At 43.5% G+C, this 26,429-nt stretch overlaps 1 protein-coding gene across 2 annotated transcripts in view; it reads left to right on the top strand.

The window, feature by feature from the left end:
* The window catches only part of St6galnac3 (ST6 N-acetylgalactosaminide alpha-2,6-sialyltransferase 3), a 529,184-nt gene that overhangs the window by 277,678 nt on the left and 225,077 nt on the right, over positions 1–26,429 (top strand). Inside the window, exon 1 of one of the 2 annotated variants that reach the window (XM_059266480.1) lies at positions 14,806–14,840. The exons of the other annotated variant lie outside the window; for it this stretch is intronic. Coding sequence (XP_059122463.1) covers positions 14,835–14,840 — 6 coding nt within the window. The 5' untranslated portion in view covers positions 14,806–14,834. Of the gene's footprint in view, positions 1–14,805; positions 14,841–26,429 lie in introns of those variants that run through there. 2 annotated transcript variants of the gene reach the window in all.

The raw sequence follows: 26,429 nt of genomic DNA, 5'->3' as shown, positions 1-26,429 counted from the left end.
TGCATGATTTCTTTTAAGTAGAATTCAAAAAGTAATGTATGTTTGTGAAAGCATTTGTCTTTAGGGGACAGACAGAAGGTTGTGTTTGGTAAAAGGTATATGAGGTTTCTGGGGACCTCATATTGTCCTATTTTAAAGTGTTTGATTATAGTTTCATATGCATGATCGATCTGCAATACTCCATCTCTATGATTTCTTCCCTTTTGGTGAACTGTATATTGGCATATGGTTATTTTTTCACTAGGGAGATGCAATCAAGTGTCTGTGCACCCCAGGTAGGAATCTGACAGAGACCGAAAGCCAGCCTGGTGAACAGATGGGCGTATTGTGTTACTTACAAGACCATGGGTGTGGGTTTCCTTAAAGGAGCAGAAATGACTCCCAGGCAGCTGCAACCCCAGAAAGCCTACCCAGCATGGGGGACGGCTCATGAAAGCTGCATCCCTGAAGCTCTCCTCCTGGAATCAGTGTCTCCTCTTCCCAGTAGTCCTCAGTGTGTATATAACCCTCCCAAGTTGTCTTTAAAGAATAGAGTGTGCTATTGCAGCAACAGTATCACACAGGACCTAGTCATCTACTACCCATGCCCTTCCTCACACTTCCTGGGTTGTGCTGGCAGTAAAGAATCGGATGGGTTCTCAAAGCATCCCAAGCCAGAATTGACTATGCTGCTTCTCTGGTGTGCATGTCAGTCAGCGAGAGGCTTAGTGCTGGGACAGTCTGTGAATTCTTCACATTGTGGGTGGAAATACAATGACTATGCAGATAATGGTGGGCATGAGAGAAACGCAGAGATTAAGTCATACTGGGCCTTTCTATATTGGGACCTAAATGGGCTAGAATACTAGGCAATGCTGAGCGGGAAAGACTCTTCTGTGATTCACAAAAGAACCAAAAATTTCTGAACAGAGGATTAGCTTGAATAACACAAGGGCTTTAGTGGACGTGACAGAAAAAAAAATTCATGGCGCAATGTAAGGGACCAAAACAAAGTCAAGGGACCCCTGGGATCTGAGCCCGCATTCTGCACGTGCCGTCTCCGAGGACCCTGCTGTCTTCTGTACTGTGCATAAGCCGAGGGAGACACAAAGGAGCCAAGAAGGAGAAACGGGCGTCTGTGGGCTCACAGCAGAGACGAGAATGGAAAGAGCCACTTAGGTGAGAGGAAGAGCCAGAGAGAAGGACAGAAGGACAGGAGGATGGGAGGACAGGAGGATGGGAGAGCAGGTGACCAGTTTGGTAAGAATGAAAGTATAGATGACCGCTGGGCCAGACAAAGCTACGATGCCTGATGAGATTAAAATACAGCGCACTGTGGCCAGAGTGTGGGAGAGGAGAAAGAGCTAACGTGTTATTAGTCATTGCAAGCCCAGAGAGTTGGGAAAAGGTCAAGGCTGAATAATGAAATTTCTAGGGTTGTCACTAAAATGGCTTTTAAAAAAAGAATGTAGAAGTAAACTGATAGGAAAAAGGGGCAAGTTTTTTTTTTAATCATTCAACTTTTTTTTATCAATAGAAAGTGAGAAAAATATAAAAACAAACAGAAATAAGAAACAGCTTGGAATATGTCAGATTCCAGTCTGGCTATATCCATGTTTCCATTAAATATAAACACCCTAGATTTTTCAGTCTTACATATCAAGACCTAGAAGGGAAAAGGAAGTGGTGTGAGAACTCTCATCTAAAGGCAGGGGAAGGGCCTGCTGGTATTGGACATTGTAGGCTTGTGGGCTGTAAGGCAGGAAGCTATCCAAGAGAGAGAGGCTGTCATAGTTAACAAATGGGTGATTGCCAGCCAAACTGAAAAGCTAACAAGGTAGGTGTGCATCTCATAGCATGAAATCCTTAAAGCAGAACCTAACAAAATGAAAAATCCAGGGAGATACGTCCACGTATTGGAGTTACGGTTCTAATGATCTGCCCTTGAACTTGGAGCGTGAGCTGACAGCGTCTGAATTGGAATGCTGGGGTGTGAATGTGAAGTGTTCCTGCAGGCTCGTTTGTTTAGATGTTTAGTACCCAGCTTGTAGTGCAGCTTTGGGGGGAGAGGGAGGCTCCCTGGAGGAAATGGGTCACTGGGAGTGGGCCTTCAGGTTTTATAGGCTGTAGCATGAATCCTAAAAGGTCTTATTAATAAAAACAAACCCGGAGCCAGATATTGGGGTGAACAAGCCACAGCTAACCTCACCTCCCTAATTCCTCAGTGGATCCTTTTTCCTCAAACTGGAAGCCTCTGAGTCCTCATCCGAATGGATCTCAGCTGAACTTCTGCTAAAAGCCTAAGAGCTTAACAGACTCTAGTTCCTGGTTTTCATGCCTTATATACCTTTCTGCTTCCTGCCGTTACTTCCTGGGATTAAAGGCGTGTGTTACCATGCCTGGCTGTTTCCAGTGTGGCTTTGAACTCATGGAGATCCGGATGAATCTCTGCCTCTGGAATGCTAGGATTAAAGGTGTGTGTGTCACCATTTTCTGGCCTCTATATCTAGTGGCTCTGACCTCAGATAAGTTTATTAGGGTGCACAATATATTGGGGGACACAATACCACCATAGTAGACTGGCCTCACCTCCTGTCCGTGTCCAGCTGTGCATGCGATGTGAGCAGCAGCCTTGCTGTCCTGTCGCCGTGCCCTCACCCCTTGACAGATCACGTCCCCTCTGACTTTGAGCCAAATCAGTTCTCTTGTAAGTCACTTCTTGTCAGGCATTGGTCGCAGCAGCAATAAAAATCCTATTGTTGATTCAGGGGATAGGGGATGTCTCGGGATAGTAGTTATATGCAGCACAAACATGAGGACCCGTGTTCAGATCCCCAACATGCAGGAAAAGCTGGGTGTGCATGTGATATCCAAACACTGGGTTGGGAGATGGAGACATGAGGAATTCTGGGGCTTGTTGGCCACTAGTCTTGCTCCAGGTTTAGCAAGTCCCCCTCTCAAGGGAATATGGTGGAAAGTGATTAAGCAGGACACCAATGCTCTTCTCAGCATGTACACATGGGCATATATACCCACACATATGTACACATGGGCATGTCCACCCCACCCATATGTACACATGGGCATATATGTAACAGGAATCTTAAAAGTTCTTATTAATAAAAAACAAATCCGGGCCAGTTATTGGGGTGAATGCTGGATGGTCAGAGAGACAAAACAAGCCACAGCTAACCTCACCTGGTCAACTTCTCAGCTGGTCTTGTTTCCTCAGACTGGAAGCTTCTGTGTCCTCATCCCAATGGCTCTCAGCTGAACTGTGCTGCTAGAAGCCTGAAAGCTTAACCAGCCAAATGCTTCTAGTTTCTGGTCCTCACGCCTTATATACCTTTCTGCTTTCTACCACCACTCCCTGGGATTAAAGGCTCGCTTTCTGGGATTAAAGGCTGTGTCACCATGCCTGGCCGCTTCCAATGTGGCCTTGAACTCACAGAGATCCAGAGGGATTTCTACCTCTGGAGTGCTAGGATTAAAGGTGTGAGTGCCACCATTTTCTAGCCTTTGTATCTAGTGGCTGTTCTGTATCTGACCCAAGATAAGTTTATTAGGATGCACAATATTTTGGGGAACACAATACCACCACACATATATACCCACACATATGTATACATGGGCATGTCCACCCCACACATATGTACACATGGGCATATATACCCACAAATATGTACACATGGGCATGTCCACCCCACACACATACACACCATATTCACAAACACACACACACACACACACACACAGAGTAAACAAACATAAATAAAAGGATTGATTTGAATGATACAATTAACAAACCAGATCTGCGTGACATATTGGCACCACATATAGCAGCTACACAGTCTCTTCAAGGAAACATATTATTTAACAGAGTTGATGAGTACTAGTCCATAACGTAAGGTTTTAGAAAAATTCAGTGATTGGAACCACATAGAAGATTTCTTCTGATCACAATGAATTAAGCTATAAATCAACAACAGAAAGGTAATAGGAGCAAACCCATATCCTGTGACCAGGAATCCTATCCCTACATTTCTAACACATGTATGTACATTTGGCATGAGAGGAAATGCCCAGTCATATTTCATAAAAGCTGGAAATAATACTATGCTCATCAACAGAATGGGAAAAATAAAATCACGTAATTATAGCCACATAAAGAGATACGGTGGTGAGCAAAGCCAGATGCAGAGAGCAGCCCATGAGATTCCATTGGAAGATTCTGAGGTGGGCAATGCTTAACTATGAGGTTGTGACTCACAGTAGCATGTTTACATTTTATTCACATCTTTAAAATACATATGTAAAATAACATACTCCATAGGAAACACCTCAAGATGGGAAGCAGCAGAAGTGTTTTTGAAAAGCAGAAAGACAGTAAACATTACCAACGGAGAGGATTCTGCAGAGTTCATCCTTCCCCACCCTTCCACTCAGCAAGCACGTGCTTTGTACTCGGTTGGTTATGATTCTTTTCCATTTATTACAAACAGACATATAGACACGCAGTCTCTTAAACTCTCTTAAACATCTTTTCTTACCTCTATACTCCAAATGAGAGTAGCCTGATGTGGCAGCTAAGGATGGGACCCCAGAGAAAGTCTGCTGGGTTGTCCCAGCTGTGACTTAAGGCAGGTCTCTTCAACTCTGTTTCTTAGCTTAAAATGGAAGTAAACGGAAGCTGTCGTACTACCTAGTGCGGGAGTGCTGCTTTGAGAGTGAAATGGCTCACAAATTACTTAAAACAGCATCTGGCACAAAAGGAAGCCCTCTATAAATGTTTGTGATTGTGGCTATAATTACCTTGAAGGTTTGGATCATTCCTTATATTTGTTTTAAATCTCTAATCCCTAGGACTGTGCTGAGCAATCAGGAAGATGGGGGAATTCTGGAAGGATGGAGGCAAAGCTATTTTGGGAAGTGTTTTCTCTCTGTGGGTGAGGATGAGCGTACACTATGACAGGTTTGGCTCATGCACCGGGAACTTGCATATAGCTACATACATTAGTCTGTTGGGAATGAGATGCAAAGAATGTTGTCTAACCTCCAGTGGCATCTACGGACCCCAGAAAGGCTCCTCAAGTGGCTTGGTGATCTGTTAAGGTAGCCAAGCAATGGGTGCCAGTGACATGTGGCCCTAGTCCTGTTCCTGTGTGCTCACCTGCTTCCATTGCTAAGGAAGATAAGGACTTCTAGCAAGGACATGTGCCAGTCATTTTCCAGAAGCATAATAAGCTTCCAGAGCACTGCAAGCCAGTGTACGGATAGCGTGGAACTGAACTGTACTGACAAGTAGTGAATCTTGAGGGATGAGTTGGATCTGGGAAAGCTTAGTAGTTTAATTTGTAGACTTTAAAGTCCAGATTTGAGTTTGGTTTACCAGATAGGTGAAATTTCACACAATCTTTAACTTGTTAAGACCTTGGACTTCTCATTTATATTTTCAGTTAATAGGAACTCCACGGGGGTTTTCTAAGAATTAAATGTGCCTGGCTTGTGGGCCAAGCAGTCAGGAAATCAAGCCAGTACCTCCATTGTGGGTGCTGCCTTTTTATTTCAGCCAAGACAGTCTGACAAGATTGAGCTGGATGGTGAATGTAGCTATGTGAGCTTACCAAATGAGCTCCTTTCTAATTTTAGAAAATTCATTTGTTCTTGTTCCCCTGACAAATATGAGCGTTTGGGCAGGATGTATGCCATGATCCAGATTTGGCATGGGAGATGATGTAAAACAATGATGTAAACCTTCCTGATGCTGAGACCCTTTAATACAGTTCCTCATGTTGTGGTGACCCCCCCAACCATAAAGTTATTTTCATTGCTACTTCATAACTAAAATTTTGCTGCTGTTACAAATCTTGATATAAATATCTGTGGTTTCCAATGGTCTTAGGCAACCCTTGTGTCTTAGTCAAGGTTTCCTTTACTGTGAAGAGACACCATGACCACAGCAACTCTTATAAAGAAAACATTTGATTGGGGCTCACTTACAGTTTCAGAGGTTCAGTCTCTTATCATCATGGCAGGGAACATGGCAGCGTGCAGGCAGACATGGTGCTGGAGCTGAGAGTGCTATAGCTTACAGGCAACAGGAAGTCAACTGAGACACTGGGTGTACCCTGAGCATAGGAAACCTCAAAGTCCACCCCCGTAGTGACACACTTCCTCCAACATGGCTACTCAACAAAACCACACCTCCTAATGCCACTCCCTATGAGATTATGGGGGCCAATTACATTCAGACTACCACACCTTGTAAAATGGTTGTTCCACCCCCAGAGGGGTCACTAGCCACAGGTTGAGAACCACCAATACAGAGCTGTAGGGATTGTCTTAACCAGCTGGTAACTATGGTGGTCACTAGCCACAGGTTGAGAACCACCGATGCAGAGCTGCAGGGATTGTCTTAACCAGCTGGTAACTATAGGGGTCACTAGCCACAGGTTGAGAACCACTGATGCAGAGCTGTAGGGATTTGTCCTAACCAGCTGGTAACTATAGGGGTCACTAGCCACAGGTTGAGAACCACCAATGTAGAGCTGTAGGGATTGTCCTAACCAGCTGGTAACTATGGGGGTCACTAGCCACAGGTTGAGAACCACCGATGCAGAGCTGTAGGGATTGTCCTAACCAGCTGGTAACCGTTGGTGTTTGAGGTGGATCTAGAACCTCAGCTTCCTCAGTGTCAACTGTGCACTTCTCATTCCTCCCTGGTCTGTGTGTATTCTTTTACACTTCAAAAAATCATGTGCATGTGTGCCTGTGCGATGTGTGAATGTATGTGTCAACATTCTTTTGTGTTGGCGTGGGTGCACACATGCCACATTGCATGTATGGAGGTCAGAGGACAGCCTTTGGGTGTTGGCCCTTGCCTTTTCCACTTTGAGATAGACTCGTTGCCATTGAGTAAGCCATACTGGCCCTGGAGCTTCTGATGAATCCCTGTCCCCAGCCCAGCTCTCTAGTAGGTGCTGGGATTCCACATGCATGCGATGTTATTTCTAAGTGGGTTCTGGGGAGCTCAACTTGGGTCATCAGGATTGTTGGACAAGTGCCTTTACCCGGTGAGCCTTCTCTCCAGCCATGTTTACATTCTTGCCTCCTGATAAAATCAAGGAGAGAACATTCATCCCCTCCTGGTGATTCCTACAGAATACCAGGATGGTACAGTGCCTAGTCCCTAGTGAGTGCTAGATAGAGACCACACTGAAGGGTAGCTAGGGAGAGGATTCAGTTAGAAGAGTGATTGCTACACAAGAGTTGAGTTCGTCCTCTTCACCATGTAAACGTTAGGTGCAGTGGAGCTTGCTTATAATCCTGATGTTAGGAAGCAGAGACTAGAGACTCCCTGGGGCTCACTGGTCAGCAAGCTCAACTGCATCAGAAAGCCCCAGTTCCCTGTGAGAGACCCTATCTCAGAATACAAGGTTGGGGGCTAGAGAGATGGCTCATCAGTTAAGAGCACTGGCTGCTCTTCCAGAGGATCTGGGCTTGCTTTTCAGCATGCACACAGCCATCTCTAACTTTAGTTCCAAGGGATCTAATGCCCTTCTCTGGCCTCCATGAGCAATAGACACACACCTATGTAAAACGAGGTAAGCAAGTAAAACACTTATACACACAAAATAAAGTTTAAAAAACTTTAAAAACTCCACAAAATGGTGGCAGCTGAAAAACAGCTCATGAGGTCATCCTCTTGCCTCTATGTGTGAGTACACACAGGGCACCCGCATCCACACAAACACACATACCTGCACACCTGCACATAAATAATAAATAAACGGACTATGTTGGAGGGATGAGTGATGTGCTGACTCAGGAGCTTCTCACATTTCGATCTGATACATTCCTTGCCCTGCTCCTGTGTATGGCAGACTTCCAGTGGTTAGCCTGTGTAAGTGGCTCATGTTTTGGTTTTTGTTCCTGGAGGTTTGGGAAGTCAACAGAATGACTTTTGTGTCTACTTGGATTTTAAAGTTCCCAGCTTCTCAGTGTACATTCTTGCCTGTCCCTGGATCTAGTGACTATAGCCGCACAGTTTCCTGCTTTGAACAACAGAACTGTGGTGAAAGTAAACTAAACAGAACTGTATGTCATCTTAGCTGTAACTGGGAAATCTCAGGCAGCAATGGAATGAGGAACGGTCTTACTCCATTTTTGTCAATAGCATCTGGGCCCTGCATTCTTCTTATTACATCATGGCTACTGTGGGTCATGTGTGCTTTTCCATAACAGGACCATGGACGGCAAAGCCTCTTCCTAGGAAGTACATAACTTGCAGATAAACCCAACAACAAAGCAGTCGTAGGCCAGGATGCCCTGGGTCTCCAGGTGAGTCCCAGATGGACTCTGAACCAGTAATTTTCAGCCTCATTTACCATCTCGCCTCTTCTAGAGTCCTCAGATGAGGACAGGGATGGGTTTCTCTGCTTTCATACCGGGTCAAGCCAGCTGCAGAAGCTTTTCGTCCACTCCATTTTAAGCAGTTCCACGTAAGAAAAAAATGTCATGGGAATATCTAGACTTGGGCAGATAACAGCCCTACTCTACATCCTAGTTATTAACCCATAGGAAAGGGAGGGTGGTCTTTGCATAGCTTGCTATCCGTGCTCAGGGGCTGGATGCTGAGCCCTTTTCAAATATAGTCTGAATAAAAATGGGGCCCCATGCCTTGTTTTGCCCATTAGATAGCATTATCTCCATGGAACACCAATTCGTATCTCTTTGTGCCATGTGTGGTTCTCACATACGGGATTTTAATAACCTCCATGCTGCGCTATGAATTTATAAGCAGAGCTGATGGAGGAACGGCTCCACGGGACTTTATTTTTTCATTATTACTCTTTTGAAAAATGGGCTGTCTCATTTCTGTGAGGCTCTCTGACAGCACTGGCAGTGCTGTGGGAGTGGTGTGCTTCTCACTACAGAAGGAGTCAGCACTTTGTTTCCACTGTCTCTCCCCCTGTTCCCTCGCATGCCCCCATCCTACCCTTAGCAGCCTGCACAATGCCCTGCAACACTGGACTCCAGGCTGCAGAGAATGATCGCAGAAAAACAGGCTTCCCACCCCAAGCTGTAGTCCATCTTATGCTCGGATTCCTTTTTCTGTGCATCCTTTTAAACATGATCATGCTTCCTCCATATGATTCCGCATGTTCAAGGAGCCCCTTTGGTAGCTCTCAAGTCACCCAGTCCTGGAGGGGAAGGATGGCTTTGTTATCCCATCCTGAAGAAATTGTCTAGATTTTGTCAACTCGAATTTCTAATGATATCAATAAACCTGCCTGCCATGCTGGTGGGCTTGTTCACTGATACATTTTCTGTAGTGTTTGGTATCGTAGCCTTTGTGGTGAATCATTCAACAAATGTCTCTCAGATGTTAGACATCATGCTGAAGTTGCAAGGGGAATAAAATGATTTCATTGTTTTTATAAAGCATCATATGACTATTATTGTCACTAATCATTGTTTGGTTTTGAGACAAAGTCTCTCTCTGTTGAACCAGCTAGCTTGTACTCTCTTGCAAACAAGCAATCATTCTTTCTCAGTTTTCTGAGTGCTGTGCTCACAGGCATGAGCCACCACACACAACTGTAATTAGTATTGTGGTTAACATTTCAGTTGAAAGTTACATCTTAGACATCTTTCTAATAGCACTTAAATCTCCACTTTTCATTTCTCTAGTAAACATTCCTATAAAACAGTCTTACAATCTTGTCTGTAAACAAACAAGCCAACTCTATCTTTACCTCATACATTTGATCTTCAGACCCGTCTCTCCTTTTCATGGTACCCATTTGAAGGGACCAGCTCAAAGAAGGAAAAGCCTACGAACCTGTCCTTGCCAGCTGTCATAGCCTTTTTTTTTTTTTTTTACAAATCCAAGCCTGTTATAGACTGAATCCTTCTGACTCAATGTAGTTCTTTATCTGAAATTTCATATTAGCCCTTTTGGATGTTAAAGCAAAATGCAGGTTACAAAAGCAATTTTTGGAAAGTTCAGCATAGAAAAGGTGCCAGGGGCAAAGTCCTTGAATACCCAGTTCCAGACTGTCTAGATGCCTGGTAGGAATCTCTTGTTAGGTGTTTTTAAATGTGGGCATGCCTACTTGCATATATTCAGACATGTTTGTGTGGTGTGGGCGCCAACTACTGAGAGTATATTTGATAATGTCTCTCAGTTCAGTAGGAAGTTGGTAATCTGTGTGACCTGGTGGCTCCACACTCTTGAAGATGCCTCACAATTCAGTGCACTTAAAATTTAAGACATATGCTCTGAAAATTACCACAGGCTGTGCAAGTGAAGTGGGTCTGACTCAACAGTGGTGCTGGTGACACACGAAATCACTCTGTTGGTAAATACACCTGGCCCAGTGCATCTGCCTGGACGTTCTGAATTCCAGACTGCTGACTGAACACCTGCTCTGTGCATGGTGTTGGTAAGTGGGAAAACAGGCATGTTCTCAGGAGAGCCTTACAGATGAGCCAGTGGAGTAGTGATTGTGCTTAAGAAGTACCTCTGAGGTAAAAATGTGGGTTTCTTTGAAGGGCCTGATGGGGTAGGGTTTGACCTGAGCTTCATAGATGGTGAGGCAAAGACGTCTTGAGGAAGCTGAAGGGAAGTACCTGGAAAATGGGAAGGAATGGAAGAGAGGACTAGTAGGGAACAGAACAAATGTCCCCAGTCCCTAGACTGAGGCCAGAATATGGCATGATTGCTTGAGGAAGCTGAAGGGAAGTACCTGGAAAATGGGAGGGAATGGAAGAGAGGACTAGTAGGGAACAGAACAAATGTCCCCAGTCCCTAGACTGAGGCCAGAATATGGCATGATTGAAAACCCTCAAGAAGTTAAGAGTACTTCTTATGTACTGAACTTGACCAGAGGGTCTGGATCTAAGGGGAATGAAGCCACTTGAAAGGGGCACTGCCTCTACAAGCACTCACACTCACACATACACACTTACACACACTCACATACTCACACACTCACATAAATAACCCGGAAAATTTAAAAATTATTTACATTCACTCATTTGTGGGAGGCGGTTCCTGCCCCCAACTCATATAAAGGCCTCTGACTTGAACTTGCTGGAGTTGGTTGGCTGTCTTCTCCCACTGTCTGGGTTCTCGGGTGGTGACATCACCTTTACCCACCGAGCTGCATTTCTGGCCTCGTTTGTCTGTCCTTACACAACTTACTTGATGTGGAGAGAGAGCAAAGGAGCCTCCATGCTCTGGGGAATTACACAAAGGAGGGCCGACCGCCAGCCGCCTCAGGGCGTCTCTGTCGGGGGTGATTTAGTTCTCTGCTTCTGCAGAGTTTGCACACTCAGCCTCAGCTTTTTGTACCATTTATTAAGAATGTACATAACTTAATTTCTCCTAATACCAAATGATTTAAAGCAGCTGGGTAGTTGCTTTCTCCACCATGAATAATCTGCTAGCACTCTGCATCAGTGTAGCTCAGCAACCTTTAACCCCATTTCCAAGTGCAAACTCAATTATGCATATGATTCTTATGGTAAGGGGCTTTGATAGATTTCCCCAGCTCATTTATTTATAGAAACAATTTGTTATTTATTGTGGTTCCATGGTCTTTTATTTATGTGTTTATTTTGCTTTGGGGGAACCAAATTTTATTCTAATAAGTATTTCTTGAGTATACATGGGCTGTGGGTATATATGTTGCTCCATATAAATAAATGTGCATGATTCCATAATTTTGCAGCTATTATTATCTTTTCTTTTCAAGATAACTTTTGAAAAAAAAATGTGTTGATCTAGTGAGAGGGACTTTGAAGTTAACTAATAGAGATTGTTGACCCATCTACATCATTGATATGTTATCGGTGACCAAACACTTTAACACCAGGATCCTTTAAATTCCCAAGCTTGACTAACACCATGACAACCTCTGTTGTAGGTATCTACTTTTAATAATAAGCAATGGAGCACAAAGGAATGTCTGCTGAGAAGATGGGTGCCTCCCAAGGGCTCTTGGCTCCCAAGACTAAATGTTGTTGGTGGCTTTGGCAGGGCTCAGGGGGCCCGTCTGCCGGGATCTGAAATGCTGATACTTGCCAGCTCTGATTGTGTGCTTCACAGCTCCCCAGTGCCAGGGATCTGTGTGCCAGGAAACAGAAACTGGTCTAGAAAATAAACTGGATTCTCTTGCCTCATTCTCTAGTAGAAGAAGCTAAGCCTACATATCTTAGGGTTTCTGTTGCTGTGATAAAGACCAACAGCAGCTTGGAGAGGAAAGGGCTATTTTATCTGGCCCTTTCAGGTCACCCTCCATCACCGAGGGGATTCAGGGCAGGAACTCAGGACAGAAGTGTGCAGGGCCATGGGAGAGCACTGCTTGTTGGCTTGCTCCCCGTGGCTGCTCTGTCTGCTTTCTCATCCAACCCAAGACCACCTGCCCAGGTGTAGCATACTGCCCATGGTGACCTGGGTCCTCCCACATCAATCATTAATCAAGAAAATGCCCCAAAGATGTTCTCACAGGCCGATTTGATGGAGACATTTTCTCAATTGAAGTTCTTCTCCTCAGATGACTCTGACTTGTGTCAAGTTGCCAAAAAACGAATCTAAGCAGGTCACTATAATCATCAAAATACCCATTACATCTAAAAAGGGCCAAGGACTGGTGCTGACAGTCTCTTCAGACCTGTGTAAAGGATTCTCAGGTGAACAAGAGACTTGTCATGTGAGATAGCATATTGGACACTTAATGCTATGACCTCACACACAGCCAGATGGTTCTTTTTTGTCCCTTAATCCTTTTACCTCATGCATTAGTGAAGTAATGACTTCTCATTGTTGTGACGTCATACCAGCAAACACCTGAAGGAGCGGGTTTCTTTTGACTCACGGTTTCAGGGCATACAGCCTGCCTTAGCTATAATCTTCTTTCTCTACCCTGTATGTTTCTCTTGACTGTCATGTATTTTTCCCCATCTAATTTTCAACAATGAAATACTTTGTTTTGAATATAAAAGTGAGGCATAAATATGTAATCATTTAATTCAAGAACAACCGACATTTAATACCATCCTTACTGCTCTGAAATGATAAATTCTTGTGAAAAACACAAGAAAAACCCAAAACACAGAAAACAAAACAAAATAGAAAACCCAACATAACATCATACCTCATACATAGCTTCAACTCATTAAATCTGCTGCTTAGATGTTTATTGAGATTCCTTTCTTTTTAAAAATGTTATGTGTATATGCGTGTGCCTGAGTATATGTATGTACACATGTGCACGAAATGCCTGAGGAAGCCAGAGGAAGGCCTCACAACAATCCCCTAGAACTGGGGTTGTGGGCGGTTGTGACATTGGTGCTAGGAACTGAACCCAGGTCCTCTCAAGAGCAGCTTTTTGCTGTTTAACCCTCTCTCTAGCCTTCTTTATTTCTTTTGGAAATGGGTTCCTCAGCCAGTTTGACTGGATAACTCTGTTGGGGGAATGGTATAGGGACTTTAGAAGCACCCTTGGCATCTGCTCACAAAATTCAGTTAGTGTTCACCAGTTTTAATAATCAAAGTCTCAGAGCTGATAGATTGCTCAGTGGGTAAAGGCACTTGCCACAAAGCCTGATTATCTAAGTTTGACCTCCAGGACCCACATGTTGGAGAGAAGGACTCTGCTTGTCTTCTGACCTCCACATGTATGCTGTGATAGTACACACACGTGTACACATACATACTCACTCACACACAAACGAATAAATACAATAATTCTTTTGAGGTCTGCAGACTTTGCTGAGTGTGTCCCAGGAGTAGGAGCGTCCCTGGTGATAACGGCGGTTTTAGACTCACACACCTGAAAGCACCTGATTATGTGGTAAGCGTTCATGTCTTCCTCTTTGTAGCTTTGCAAGACTCAGCTTCTCCCATCTTGTCTCATTATCGCCATGAGCGCTCACATTTCAAAGCTAATGTCCAACGCTGGTAAAGTCTGAAGGGTTGGAAAGTAAACATCTCCCTCTTTCTTTGCTCGGTTGTCCAGCAGTGAATATCTCCCAGTTAGAGAGCTTGTTAAGATGTATTCTGTCAGATGAAAAGGGCTATTTTAATAACTCATTATCATTCTTAGCGTGGACCTTTTATTTTAGAAAAAAATGGATAATTAGCATTTTGGCTTATCACTTTTTTTCATGAATACAAATAATTTGATAGACAACCAAGAGAGGCTTCATTAAATAATGGGTCCAATCAGCTGGGGACGGGAGTAAATCAGAGGATAGACTTCAGCCTGGGAGTTGGAACTTGGGGCTTGGTGACTATGTCATTCATTTATCCAGTGTATTTTTGTTGATTGACCTGAGGCTGCAGTTCAAAAACTGAGAGCACTCATCAGCTGGTGAGAAACAGAAGAGTCGAGCTCAGCTCGGGGAGCTGTTGGCCACACTGTGTTGAGTCTGCAGCTGAGGCAGTACTCCGAGGCTTGCGGCTGCTGACTCCCGGCTGACGGCCCGTGACTAATGTGGACACGCTGGAACTTCTTCCAGGGAAGGATCCTGGTCCAGACTCGTTTTCTCACATTCATTATACACCTCACTGCTGTGTTCCCTGAAATGTCCTGATTTCCAAAAGGACACGTTACATTCAGAATATATTTATATTCCAAAAAAAAGACCAGCTAATACCCAATCAAGATTCTGCTGTGGGATGGTCTGTATGTCAAGTGTGTTGCTGATTGGTCAATAAATAAATCACTGATTGGCCAGTGGCTAGGCAGGAAGTATAGGCGGGACAAGGAGGAGAATAAAGCTGGGAAGTGGAAGGCTGAGAGAGAGACACTGCCAGCCGCCACGATGACAAACAGCATGTGAAGATGCCGGTAAGCCACGAGCCACGTGGCAAGGTATAGATTTATAGAAATGGATTAATTTAAGCTGCAAAGAACAGTTAGCAAGAAGCCTGCCACGGCCATACAGTTTGTAAGCAATATAAGTCTCTGTGTTTACTTGGTCGGTCTGAGCAGCTGTGGGACTGGCAGGTGAAAGAGATTCGTCCTGACTGTGGGCCAGGCAGGAAAACTCTAGCTACAAGATTCTATCCTGAAATTATTTTCCTTTGGGACATTTTAGGGTAGTTTATCCTTTGGTTTCTGTTGGACGCCTAATGCTGTGTTGGGAAACAACTTAGAAGTACCTTACTCAGGGAGAAAACAGGTCTGTGGTAGAATATTATTTTAAGGTGTGTTACTTTTGTTTATGTTGCATTTATTTAACTCTGTGAAGCTGTGTTACTGTGCCTGTCTAAAACAGCTGATGGTCTGATAAAGAGCTGGTCAATAGCAAGGCAGGAGAAGGAATAGGCAGGGCTGGCAGGGAGAGAGACTAAATAGAAGGAGAAATCTGGAAAGAGGGAGCTGAGATCGAGGAACCAGAGGAGGAGAAGGACTCCAGGGGCCAGCCACACAACTACACAGCAAGCCACGGAATAAGAGATTTACAGAAGTAAGAGAATAGGAAAAGCCCAGAGGCAAAAGGTAGTCGGAATAAGTTAAGGAAAGCTGGTAAGAAACTAAGCCAAGCTAAGGCTGGGCATTAGTAATTAAGAATCAGCCTCCATGTATGATTTAATTTGGAGCTGTGTGGTGCCCCCCCCAAAAGAGTAAAAAACCCCAACAACACAGGTCATCATTGGAAGACCATCCCTGGCCATGGTGACTGTCTTTTAAAGCTTGTCAGGCAGACCTGAGAACAGTCCCCAGTGTTTTCTTTGTGTGTCTTCTGTAGGGGAGTGTTGAGAACTAGATCTGAGGAATTATTCCCACCATGAGTTGGGAGAAAAATTCAATTCACAGTTCCTACTCTACATTCTTTATCCTGCTCTGTGTATCCTCAAGTGGCCTCTGACGTCTTCCCTCCTGTTATTTTGTGAGTAGCGTCTCCCTATGAAGCAGACTCGTGCCAGAAAGACAAATGAAGGTATCAAGTGCATGATGTGTTCAGAAACACATTTGGCTTTATTACTAACATCTCCTAAGAAAAATGACTAAGACCTGAACTCGAAACAGAGCAATTTAGTTCGCTGTGTTGATACCGTGCTGGAGATAGAAAAGACTCTGTTTGCCCTTGTAAAAATGTTATGAGTGCTTATGTTCATAATAGGGCAATTCATTATTGATCAATACCTTACAACTGAGAAGTGGAGACCCTGGTTACCGTAGAGCTTTTGTGTGTGCAGTAACAGTGGTGGGAGCCCAAATGAGGAGAGATACACAAATGCAGAGGTAGAGCCTGGGGTGTGTGCCTTAGAGGAACCATCATTCTGAGAGGAGAGCCCTGGGTCCAGGTGCTAAGCCATCCTCATGAGGCTTACTATGTATTCAGTTTTATTCTAGGATGTCATGCTCAGAAAAAGACTACTCATAGATAACTGAAAAATAGGTGTCGGTGGTTAAAAATACTTAGGAAACCTATATCAAAATGCATGCCTAGGTAGTGGCAGGGTGGTATTTGAGTAAGTCTGATGACAGACAATGCTTGGTTTTATTCCCATGCACTCCTTGAAGCTGGTCATGAGCTCTGCATCACCATAACACATGCTGGAGATAAGCAGCTTTTCAAAGATCGACTTTGTGCTCACAGTCATGGGTCCAGACTGCCCTAGTTAGTTCTCTGTTGCGGTGATAAAACACCACGACAGAAAGCAACCTAGGGAGGAGAGGGTTCATATGGCTGACATATAAAGCCCACAGCTGAAGGACAACAGGGCGGGAACCTGAAGGCAGGACAGGAAGCAGAAGCAGGAACACTTACTAGCTTGCTCCTTGTGCCTTACTCAGCCTGCCTTCTTATACAACGCAGGACTACCCACTGGGAGGTGGCCCTGCCCACAGTGAGCTGGGCCCTTCCACATCAGTCATTAACCAAGAAAAATGCCCCACAGACCTCTAATGGAGGCTGTTTTTCAGCCGAGGTTCTTCTTCCCAGATAACTATAGCTTGTGTCAAGGTGACAAAAAAATCTAACCAGGACACAGCCCATGACAAGGTGGCTTCCATATTGGGCCTATAGCAGCACATCATATCTGTAGGGTTTTCCCTCCTCTTTTGGCTCTTTGCTCTTTGGGGGGCCTGCCACCCAGGTCCCAAAGAAATATACTCAGAGGCTTATCCTTCCTTATGAATGCCAGACCTTGGCTTGGTTTGTTTCTAGCCAGCTTTCCTTAAGTTAAATTATCCTGTCTGCCTTTTGCCTCTGGACTTTTACCTTTCTCTATTTCTGAACACCCTTCTTTACTTCTTTCTCTGTGGGTTGCTGTGTAGCTGGTTGACTGACCCCTGGAGTCTCCCCTTTCTCCTCTTTCTCTCATTCCTAGATCTTTTTCCCCTCTTTTTATCCTTCTATTTATTCTCTCTGCCTGCCAGCCCTGCCTATCCTTTCTCCTGCCTTGCTATTGGCCATTCAGCTCTTTATTAGACCATCAGGCACAGTAACACAGCTTCACAGACTTAAACAAATGCAACCTAAAAGAATGAAACACATCTTTGCATCATTAAACAAATGTTCCACAACCTAAACAAATGTCACACATCTTAAAATAATATTCTACAACACATTTCAGGAACAGACAGAACGGGAAGAGCATCATGGGGGTGGGGTGTCATGGAAGGGGAAGAATGACATGAAGAGGGAGAGACTTGTAGAGAGAGAACACTCTGGGTGGGGAGATGATCGTGGAGGTAGAAGAGCATCGTGGACAGGGGTAGCATCACGACTGGAACCCATGGTAGAGCAGTATTTGGCCAGGAAGTAGTGAGGAAGAAACTGGGGTGCCCTTCAGTTACCTGAAGACCTAACTAGTTCCCACTTTAGAGTTCCCTCCACTGACACACTTGGAAACTAACACTTTAGCACTTTGATCTTGTGGGGATGGATACTGGTCATAAGATTACTGTACTGATTTTGTGAAACTCTTGTCCAGTCGTTTAAGATGAGCTGGGAGTGAGTGTGGCCAAGTGCAAAGGATTTTGATATCCAAATTTATTCTATATAATTCACATTTTCATGTTAAAGTGTCAACATCACAGTATTAATTGCTTCTATATTAAAGTCACATCTTCATAACTTAACATTGGGTAATACTTACTTATGGATAAGTATATGCACTTGGTCCCAAAAGATAAATGATATAGTTATACCATGCTGAACTTCTTGTCCTCTGTACTAGGTGAACATGTAGTGGAAATAATGCCAAAGTTGGAGCTGTTACTGTACTCTACCTAAACCTCTGGGCTTCAGAATTAGTGATAATTATATATTAGCAATAGACAACAGAGAAGTACTTGTTTATAGTAGACACACACACACATACTGCACACACATGCACACATATACATGTGCACCCATTTTAATAAAAAGTAGGTTTCTTTTTCCAGAAATTGTTTTGGCCTTTTGTGGTCCTCCTCTCCAACTTTCCCTAAGGTTTCATACCACTGCTGTGAGGACCAGCCTCCATCAGTGCAGGGCTTGGTGGGATCCAATGGAGTCAGCAAACTACGGCTTTTCTATCTGAGGGAGTAAGGGAAAACACACACTCTCTCGATGGTTTTCTTCTGATTTTTTCTTTATTCTTCTTTCTCCTTATTTTTCCTCTACATCTTTCCTGGTGTTTTCCTTCTCTCATTCTTGATCTTTTCCTTCTAACTCACTTTATTTTTTCCCTTACAACTTACATACCCCAGCAAAATCTTTCAACCAATATAAAAATTACAATGTGGTTACATTCTATTTTTCAAGTGAATGATTACAATGGATACAAGTAAAAAACAGCACATTTTGCATATCCCCTACATGTTTAAACATTTTATGTATTACAGGTGAAAAACAAGTTGTCCCAAGAACCCACATACAGTCATGCCCAAGCAACTTGTTAGAGATTAACAGAGTGTGAGCAAGCAAGGTATTGTTCTCAGTCAGTTCTTCTGCTGGCAGGCTGCATTTTCAGGTTACAAAGAAAGGACCAATCATTTTATTATTTATCTCAAAAGGTAATCTTATAAGAACTCTTAGAAGAATCACAAATCTAAACTCTTATACATGAGGAAGAACCAGTCAACTCTGTTTTAAATCCTCAGGGTGCATACCCATTCATCAACAGTTTTTTTATCCAGAAGCCGAGGGCAGAAATGGGCACAAGGAATTAATCATCGCCCCATCTTAGCAAGAAAGGCACGTCAACTAATGATAACTGGACTGCTTTGTTTTTGTTTCCTGACCTTAATGAATCTATCACTCAGCTCTGTGTCCTTGTGAACATTAGACTTTTTCCTAAGGTTTTGTACCGGGAAGCTATTATCAAAACAACCTAACCTGAAGTCATTTTAAGGCTTTGTTTTTGTATGGTGCACACCGAAACCTGTGAATGCACCTTTCACCATCAAGATTAAAAGAACTTGAGCCGACCTGGCTTGTTTTCCTTAATCACTAACCTAAACTGCAGTCTATGCAGCTCCTTAAGTGAAACTCCTGGGCCCTGGCTGTGCAAGGCTTCCTTGTGTTTATTTTCAATCATCAAAATTCTATTTAAACCAACATCATCATCATCATCATCATCATCATCATCATCATTATTATTATTAAACAGTACAGCTTAAGACGAAATCATCTTCATAATAATCCACAGGTAAAAATGCCCAGTAGAATGGGACATTTCCAAGAGATGATCACACTGCACTCAGGGCAGTGGGGATTCCCCACACCATTCACACCATGCCAGATACCAGGGGAAATGGCAGCAGCAAACCTGCAAAGACACAGCAGTAGCAAGAACCCTTCTGGGGCCGAGGCTCTCCGGGGCCTTGCCTGTCTGAGATTCACCCATCAGGGTTTTGTTTCCTGGTGGGCAGATCCCCTGAAGTCAGTTGCAGCCTGCTGCTCCTCAGACGTGGCCACTGGCGGTTTCCCACTTCTCTTGGGGGTGGTCTTATTTGTCAGTAAATACATTTTGTAAAATGAAACAAAAATAAAGACATTTGGTCAAGCCAGACAACCTGAGTTTGTTCCCTGGAACCTACATGGTTGAAGGAGTGAGCCAACTCCCTCAAGTTGTCTTTGGACCTCCATATACTCTGGGGACATGGAGCAACGTGCACAAAGAAAATATGATTTTAAAAATGGATGAGACCTGCTTGCATGTTGTATTGGCTTGGCTTTAGCATGTTATAACCTCTGGTCAGGCTTAAATAAAGGACACTCCCACTTCTCCATCTGTTCTTTTTCCTCCTCTTCCTCCTTCTCTTCCTTTTTCTCTTTCTCTTCTCCTCCTCCTTTTCTCCTTCCTCTCCTTCTCTCCCTCTTCCGTCTGAAGTCACATGGTATTCAAAACTTGAGACATCACACTGTTGCTTCTTATCAACATCATCCCATGTGAGCCTTAAACTTAAGTCCTGTAACTTTAGGAGAACATCTGTTGTTTTGGTCCAAGCTTCTACCCTGGGCCCCACAGTCCAGACCAAGCTAAGTTGATGTTGTGTTAGGTGTCTTAGTAAAACTGAAGTCAGAAAATGACCACCCCCCCCCCAAAAAAAAAAGATAGTTTCACGCAGCCAATCAAGGGGGCAAGTTAGCGTGAGCAGACATGGGAGGGAGTCCCTTTGGCTTTCATGGGGGAAGGAAAGTAAATGATTGAAGTTTTCTTTAGTTTTTTGAGACAGAGTTTCACGTATCCCAGGATAGCCTTAAACTTACTATGTAGCCAAAGATAAACTTCTGAATCCTCTTCCTCTGCCTCCTTTCCTGAGGCCTGGACTTACAAGTGAATTGCACTTGGTTAACAAGGTGATAGGTGTGGATCCAAGGCTTTGTGCACACTGGGCAAGCATCCTGCCAATTGAGTTGCATCCTTAGTACTGGTACTTTAACTTTCGTTCCTTGTTTCTGCTTTCACCCTGTCTTCCTAGCTCTGTGGAGCACAATACTGCTTTAAGGTGCAATGGCATTGGCTCTTGAATTGCTAATGTATTGCTAATAATCAGGTCCTCGGCAACTGAGTGTTTGCATTTAATTCTTTAATTCCTCTGTTGTGCATCAAAATAATCTCATGACAAGTCATAAATTTGAGTTCCTAAGATTTTGGAGAACAAAGAAAGCCCCTGCTGTGAATTGGAATGTGTCCCACAATGTTGGGAACTTATCCATGCAAGATATTGAGGAACTTTAAGGATGACTATGCATGACAACTGCTTCCTGAATGATTAGTGCCAGTGTTCTGGGAGTTAGCTGTGGGTAGAACTGATGTATGGTAAATGGATGAGTTTGTCCCCTAACTCTGACCTGTGGCTTCAGGGGGTACAAGCTTTTCTGCCCCTTTACCTCTGTAAAGGTCAAGCAATAAAGGCTAACTAGTCAGGAGTGGGTCCCTCAACCTTGGACGCCACAGGGGACAGTGAAAGGCATTGTAACTTGGGTAGAGGATGGAGATGCTCTGTAACTACAACTGTTCTCAAGATTGAGTGTGTATACTGTGTTCAGCACAGTGCATGACTCAGTCACCCTGTGCATAACCAGCTTGTAGTTTTGTTTTGGAGCCCCTGAGCTCTGAGTGGAACCTTCAGTTAGTCTAGTTTCTGGCGGTAGTCGGTTTTAGCTAATTGCTATGCTTTCCATGGTTACAGAGGCTGAGCATTTAAGAACGCCACTTCATTAAAGCATTAAAAATACTGTGGGCTCAGTAATTTCATTTACTGGGTCAATAACCCGTGATATCTAGAAGAAGATTTAACATAGTTTAAAAATAATTATTCAAACAAGATAAGGATTTCAAACTATAATTACCATAGCAGTAAAGGAACAGGGGACTCCAAAGCCAGATAAATATTATATCTAAATCTTAGTTCTCATTCTTATAACTCACAGGGCTTACACTTATCTGATGGTAAAGATCACAGAAATCTTCACACTTTTAAAAGCATGTATCCTGGACCTAAAAATGAAAGGTTTTACTTAAAAAGCACAGAAGCACTTACAAGGAAATATGCAGAGCAAATACCCTGCGGCAGCTTTTCCTCTTCATGGTACTCCATTTCCTCAGAGCATCTTCAGAGTTCTTACTAGGTTTTTCTTTCTAGGAATTTATATTTACGTTGCTACTGTACATTAGATTTCTTTTCTTTTTCCTGATGTACTGTTAGTGAGTTTGTATAACCACATCACAGCCAGCTACCATTTTACCACCTCTTATTAATTCTAAAGTTTTCTCCTGATGTATTGGCAAGAAAGATCATCATATCAACTCTGGATGTTGAGGATAACGTTCTTCCTTCCTTGATTCTGCATCAATACCTTTTTCCCCCGCTGAAGTGCCAGGCTTCCCATCTACATTGAGCAGAACTTCCAGAACAACGTTAAATGGTGTCACTGGACATTGAAGTCTTTCTTTCTTTCTTTCTTTCTTTCTTTCTTTCTTTCTTTCTTTCTTTCTTTCTTTCTTTCTTTCTTTCTCTTTCTTTCTTCCTCTCTTTCTTTCCTTTCTTTCTTTTTTTTAAAAGATTTATTTATTTATTATGTATACAGTGCTGTCTACATGGCCAGAAGAGGGCACCAGATCTCATTACAGATGGTTGTGAGCCACCATGTGGTTGCTGGGAATTGAACTCAGAACCTCTGGAAGAACAGCCAGTGCTCTTAACCTCTGAGCCATCTCTCCAGCCCCTGAAGTCTTCTTTCTTGTCCTAATAGCAATGTGTGTGCGTCAGAATGTCATAGTCATGATCCAAACCATTGTCTCATTGTAGCTAGAGTTTTTCTGGTCCTGCCTGGCCCGCGGTCAGGACAAATCTCTCTCAGCCGCTAGTCCTGCAGCCGCTCAGACCCAACCAAGTAAATACACAGAGACTTATATTGCTTACAAACTGTATGGCCATGGCAGACTTCTTGCTAACTGTTCTTATATCTTAAATTAACCCATTTCTATTAGTCTATAAGTTGCCACGTGGCTTGTGGCTTACCGGTACCTTACATCTTGCTTGTCATGGCAGTGGCTGGCAGTGTCTTTCTCCTCAGCCTTCCACTTCCCAGAATTCTCCTCTCTCCTTGTCCCACCTATACTTCCTGCCTGGTTACTGGCCAATCAGTGTTTTATTTATTAACCAATCAGAGCAACACATTTAACATACAGAAGATCCCACAGCATCTCATGATTTCCTATGGAGTGGGGAGGGAGAGTTTCCAAATCCATTCCTGATGTTTGTTAATCAACACATGTAACCAACTTCACATTGGATGAACTTTCATCCTGGTGCCCAAGGAGGCTAGAGGAGAATATCAGATACCTTGGAATTGGAGTTACAGATGGTTGTAAGCTGCCATGTGGGTGCTGGGAACTGAATCCCAGTCATGTGCATGAGTAGACAGTGCACTTAACTGCTGGCGTCTCTCCAGCCCTCACTGTATTTCGTGTATTTATATACAGGCTGTAGGAATTTACCCTCTCACAGCAGTGAGCAAGGATTCCTCTTTCCCAAATCCTTACCGCAATTGTTATTTGTTTCTCATTGATGAGTGATTTCCTAGACGTTATACTCAGCTGCAGTTGAGTGCAACATGTTGTAGCACTGTGGCCACTGCATGCACCAGTTTCCTTATTTTCTGTGAAAAGCTTGGGTTGTATATTAGCAGCACATCCTGAGTTATCTTCCTGGAGGGAGAGGAGAATAATCCATGGAGAAGTTACCTCTAAAGCTGGAGAATGTTCAGTGTTTCCCAGTCATAATAGTAGAATATGAATTACGTCCATCATCCAGGGCCTCAGTGGAAATCTTGTTGGGGTTTGAGAAGACTCTTATGTTGCCTCCCATGGTGGAGATAGCAAGCTGCCTTCTTTTGCAGCACGCCTCAGGATTAAACAAGTCTGTACCTTTGAGGACCTTCAATTAAAGGGAAATGTGTCATCTATGGCAACCGAGAGCAAGCTTTGTGTTGGCTGTTGTAGAATTATTTCTTGACATTAACGTTTTTTTATGCAGCCCCATATTAAGTTTTATGCTTGGATATAATGCCACCAGGTAGAAACCAAAGCAAATGCCATATCCCAAATCCAGAGAGAGTCAGAGCCAAACAGTGGGTTATCAAATCTGTATTTTTATGTGCCATTCCTTGTCGTGTGTGATTTAAACACACAGCTCCTGGAAGCTGCAAAGCACAGCTTGGTGGAGGGACGAAGGAGGATGCCTGGCAGCCTGGCTTGGCTGAATAGTGTGGATTTCTCTCTAGAACCATCTTCCCGGTTCTTGGCACACAGAGGTGACTCCACGAAGATGGAAACCACTTGCTTAATCACTCTTGAAACAAGGGAAAAATTAAGATACATACTTTTCTTTGTCAAGCAATAAAAACAATGCCAGGTTGTTAATGTGTCTTTTGTACCTTTCACTTGAAAGACCTCAGAGAGCATGCAGGAGAGTAAAGGCAGTCTCTATTCCCCGATGGCGTCATTATACATGGAGAGGCTGCTAAAGCTAAACTCTAAAGACACTGGGGAGACGTGGAGGAGTAAATGACAGCAAAGTGAAGAGTGTACCTCTGGGGCTTTGTCCAATGTGCTTTGTTCTGATTCATTCAAATTGGGTGATGAAAAGCAAGGATCTCATTTGTTTCAACATTAAAGTGGTAAATTAGCAATCATCGAGTCACTAATTGTCCTGTGAGGCATTGAAGGTGCAGGAGGCTCTGGCTCCCCGTTTTTAGATCACACTGTTCTGGCTAAAATGAAGCAACCATTAGAGTAGTGTAAGACAATGCTTTTAATAACTTAGGCTGGTTAGATTCAAACATGAGGGTTTTTTTCTCCTGAAGTATTTGTTGAAGCGCCTGTCATGGACAAGTTTCATTTTAGGTTCCAAGCTGTAAGTGGAAATTCATATCAAGAATGGGGCTGAAACAGAGAGAGGGGCGAGACTCCTCACCGTGTCTTCTTCCCGGCCATCTCTGCTGGCTGCTGGGGTTTGGATTAGCAGGGTTGGTCAAATTTCCCTTAGTTTTTGGGTGACCTTTTCTAATCCCGACTGTTTCATAATTTAATGTTTTGACCTTTGTTTTCCACAGAGTGATGTTAGTGATGAATGCAAAGATTTAATGACTGGAAGTAGCTGACAGGTGACCTTTCGTCCGTGACCATTCCTTTTTGCTGGGGAAACCACACTGTTTTGTAGATTTTATTTCACAGATTTTAATTGTCTATAAGCTTGTTCGGAGGGAAGAGAGTAAAGGTTAAATATTTCATTCTTCTTACTGATTAAAATGTAAAAGTGTTGGCAGTTGTCCCAAGAGATCATTCAAAAAAGGGTAGAGCGATACATCAGGTTCACACTGGGAGAGAAGTGAAGGAACTTTCCAGAAGGGCTGCTGAGGAAGTAGATGAAAGGTGACCAGGAAAGTGAGCCAGCCCACCCTCCTGCCTGAAGTGAGCAGGTGTGTCCTGTGTGTGCACACTCATGTGCAGGCAGGTGGGGACAGGCAGGGGCAGGAAGGGGCAGGATGGAGAAGGGAGAAGACATAAACCACCACCCTGTCTCGCTATCAGGAAATTCTTGGCCAACAACGTGCTTAAAAATATTAATTTTTGTGTTTGTGTACATGGATATCTATGTGTGCACATGGGTGCATGTTCCTACATGTATATGTTGGGGAAGTATGCGTTCATTTGTGTGTGTATGCATGTGGACACCAAAGGTCAGCCTTGGGTGTTGTTCTCAGGAACTGTCCAAATTGTGTTTTTGAGGCAGAATCTCCCAGTCTCTGATTGGCTTGAAACTTGCCAAGTATTCCAGACCCACTCTAGAGCCCTGGGTCCCTGCTCAGTCCACTTCTCTGGCATTGGCGTTAGAACACAGCTCTCCATGCCTGCTTTGCTGTTGTCCGTGTGAGTCTGGGAACCAACTCAGTTCCTCCTGTTCTCATGGCAAGCACTTCACCAGCTGTTAGTGCCCCAGCCCTGCAGGTGCGGAGCATGATGCTAAGTAACATTTCAAGTGTTTGCATATAAGTATGTGACGGTTATTGCATACAATAGTTATTGTAGTGATTATATTAACATATCCCATATATTAATGCCCTATTTCTTCATGCAGTTGTGAGCCTATCTCATGACACATAACATATGCTTCTCTTTTCAGTCTGATAGTGCCCATTGGACATCAATTTCCTCATAATTTATTCAGCTGTACAATGGAAAATGAAAATAAACTAAATAAAATCTATTTTGAGGGCACATGTCTTGAATCCCAGCCCTTAGAAGGCAGAGGCAGGAGGATATCTCTGAGTTTGAGGTAACCTGGTCTACATAGAGAGAGAGTTTTGGATCAGCCAGGGCTACATAGCAAGTCTGTCTCAAAACAAAATGTCTCTATTGAAATCCAGGCATAGTGACTCAGGTCTGTCTTACAAGACTCCAGACAGAGGTAAGATGTGCACTGTAA

This window comes from Peromyscus eremicus, chromosome 6 (genome assembly GCF_949786415.1).
Source record: "Peromyscus eremicus chromosome 6, PerEre_H2_v1, whole genome shotgun sequence".
NCBI lineage: Eukaryota > Metazoa > Chordata > Mammalia > Rodentia > Cricetidae > Peromyscus > Peromyscus eremicus.
The sequence above is the reverse complement of the archived record's forward strand: the minus strand, read 5'-3'. Positions and strand labels throughout refer to the sequence as shown.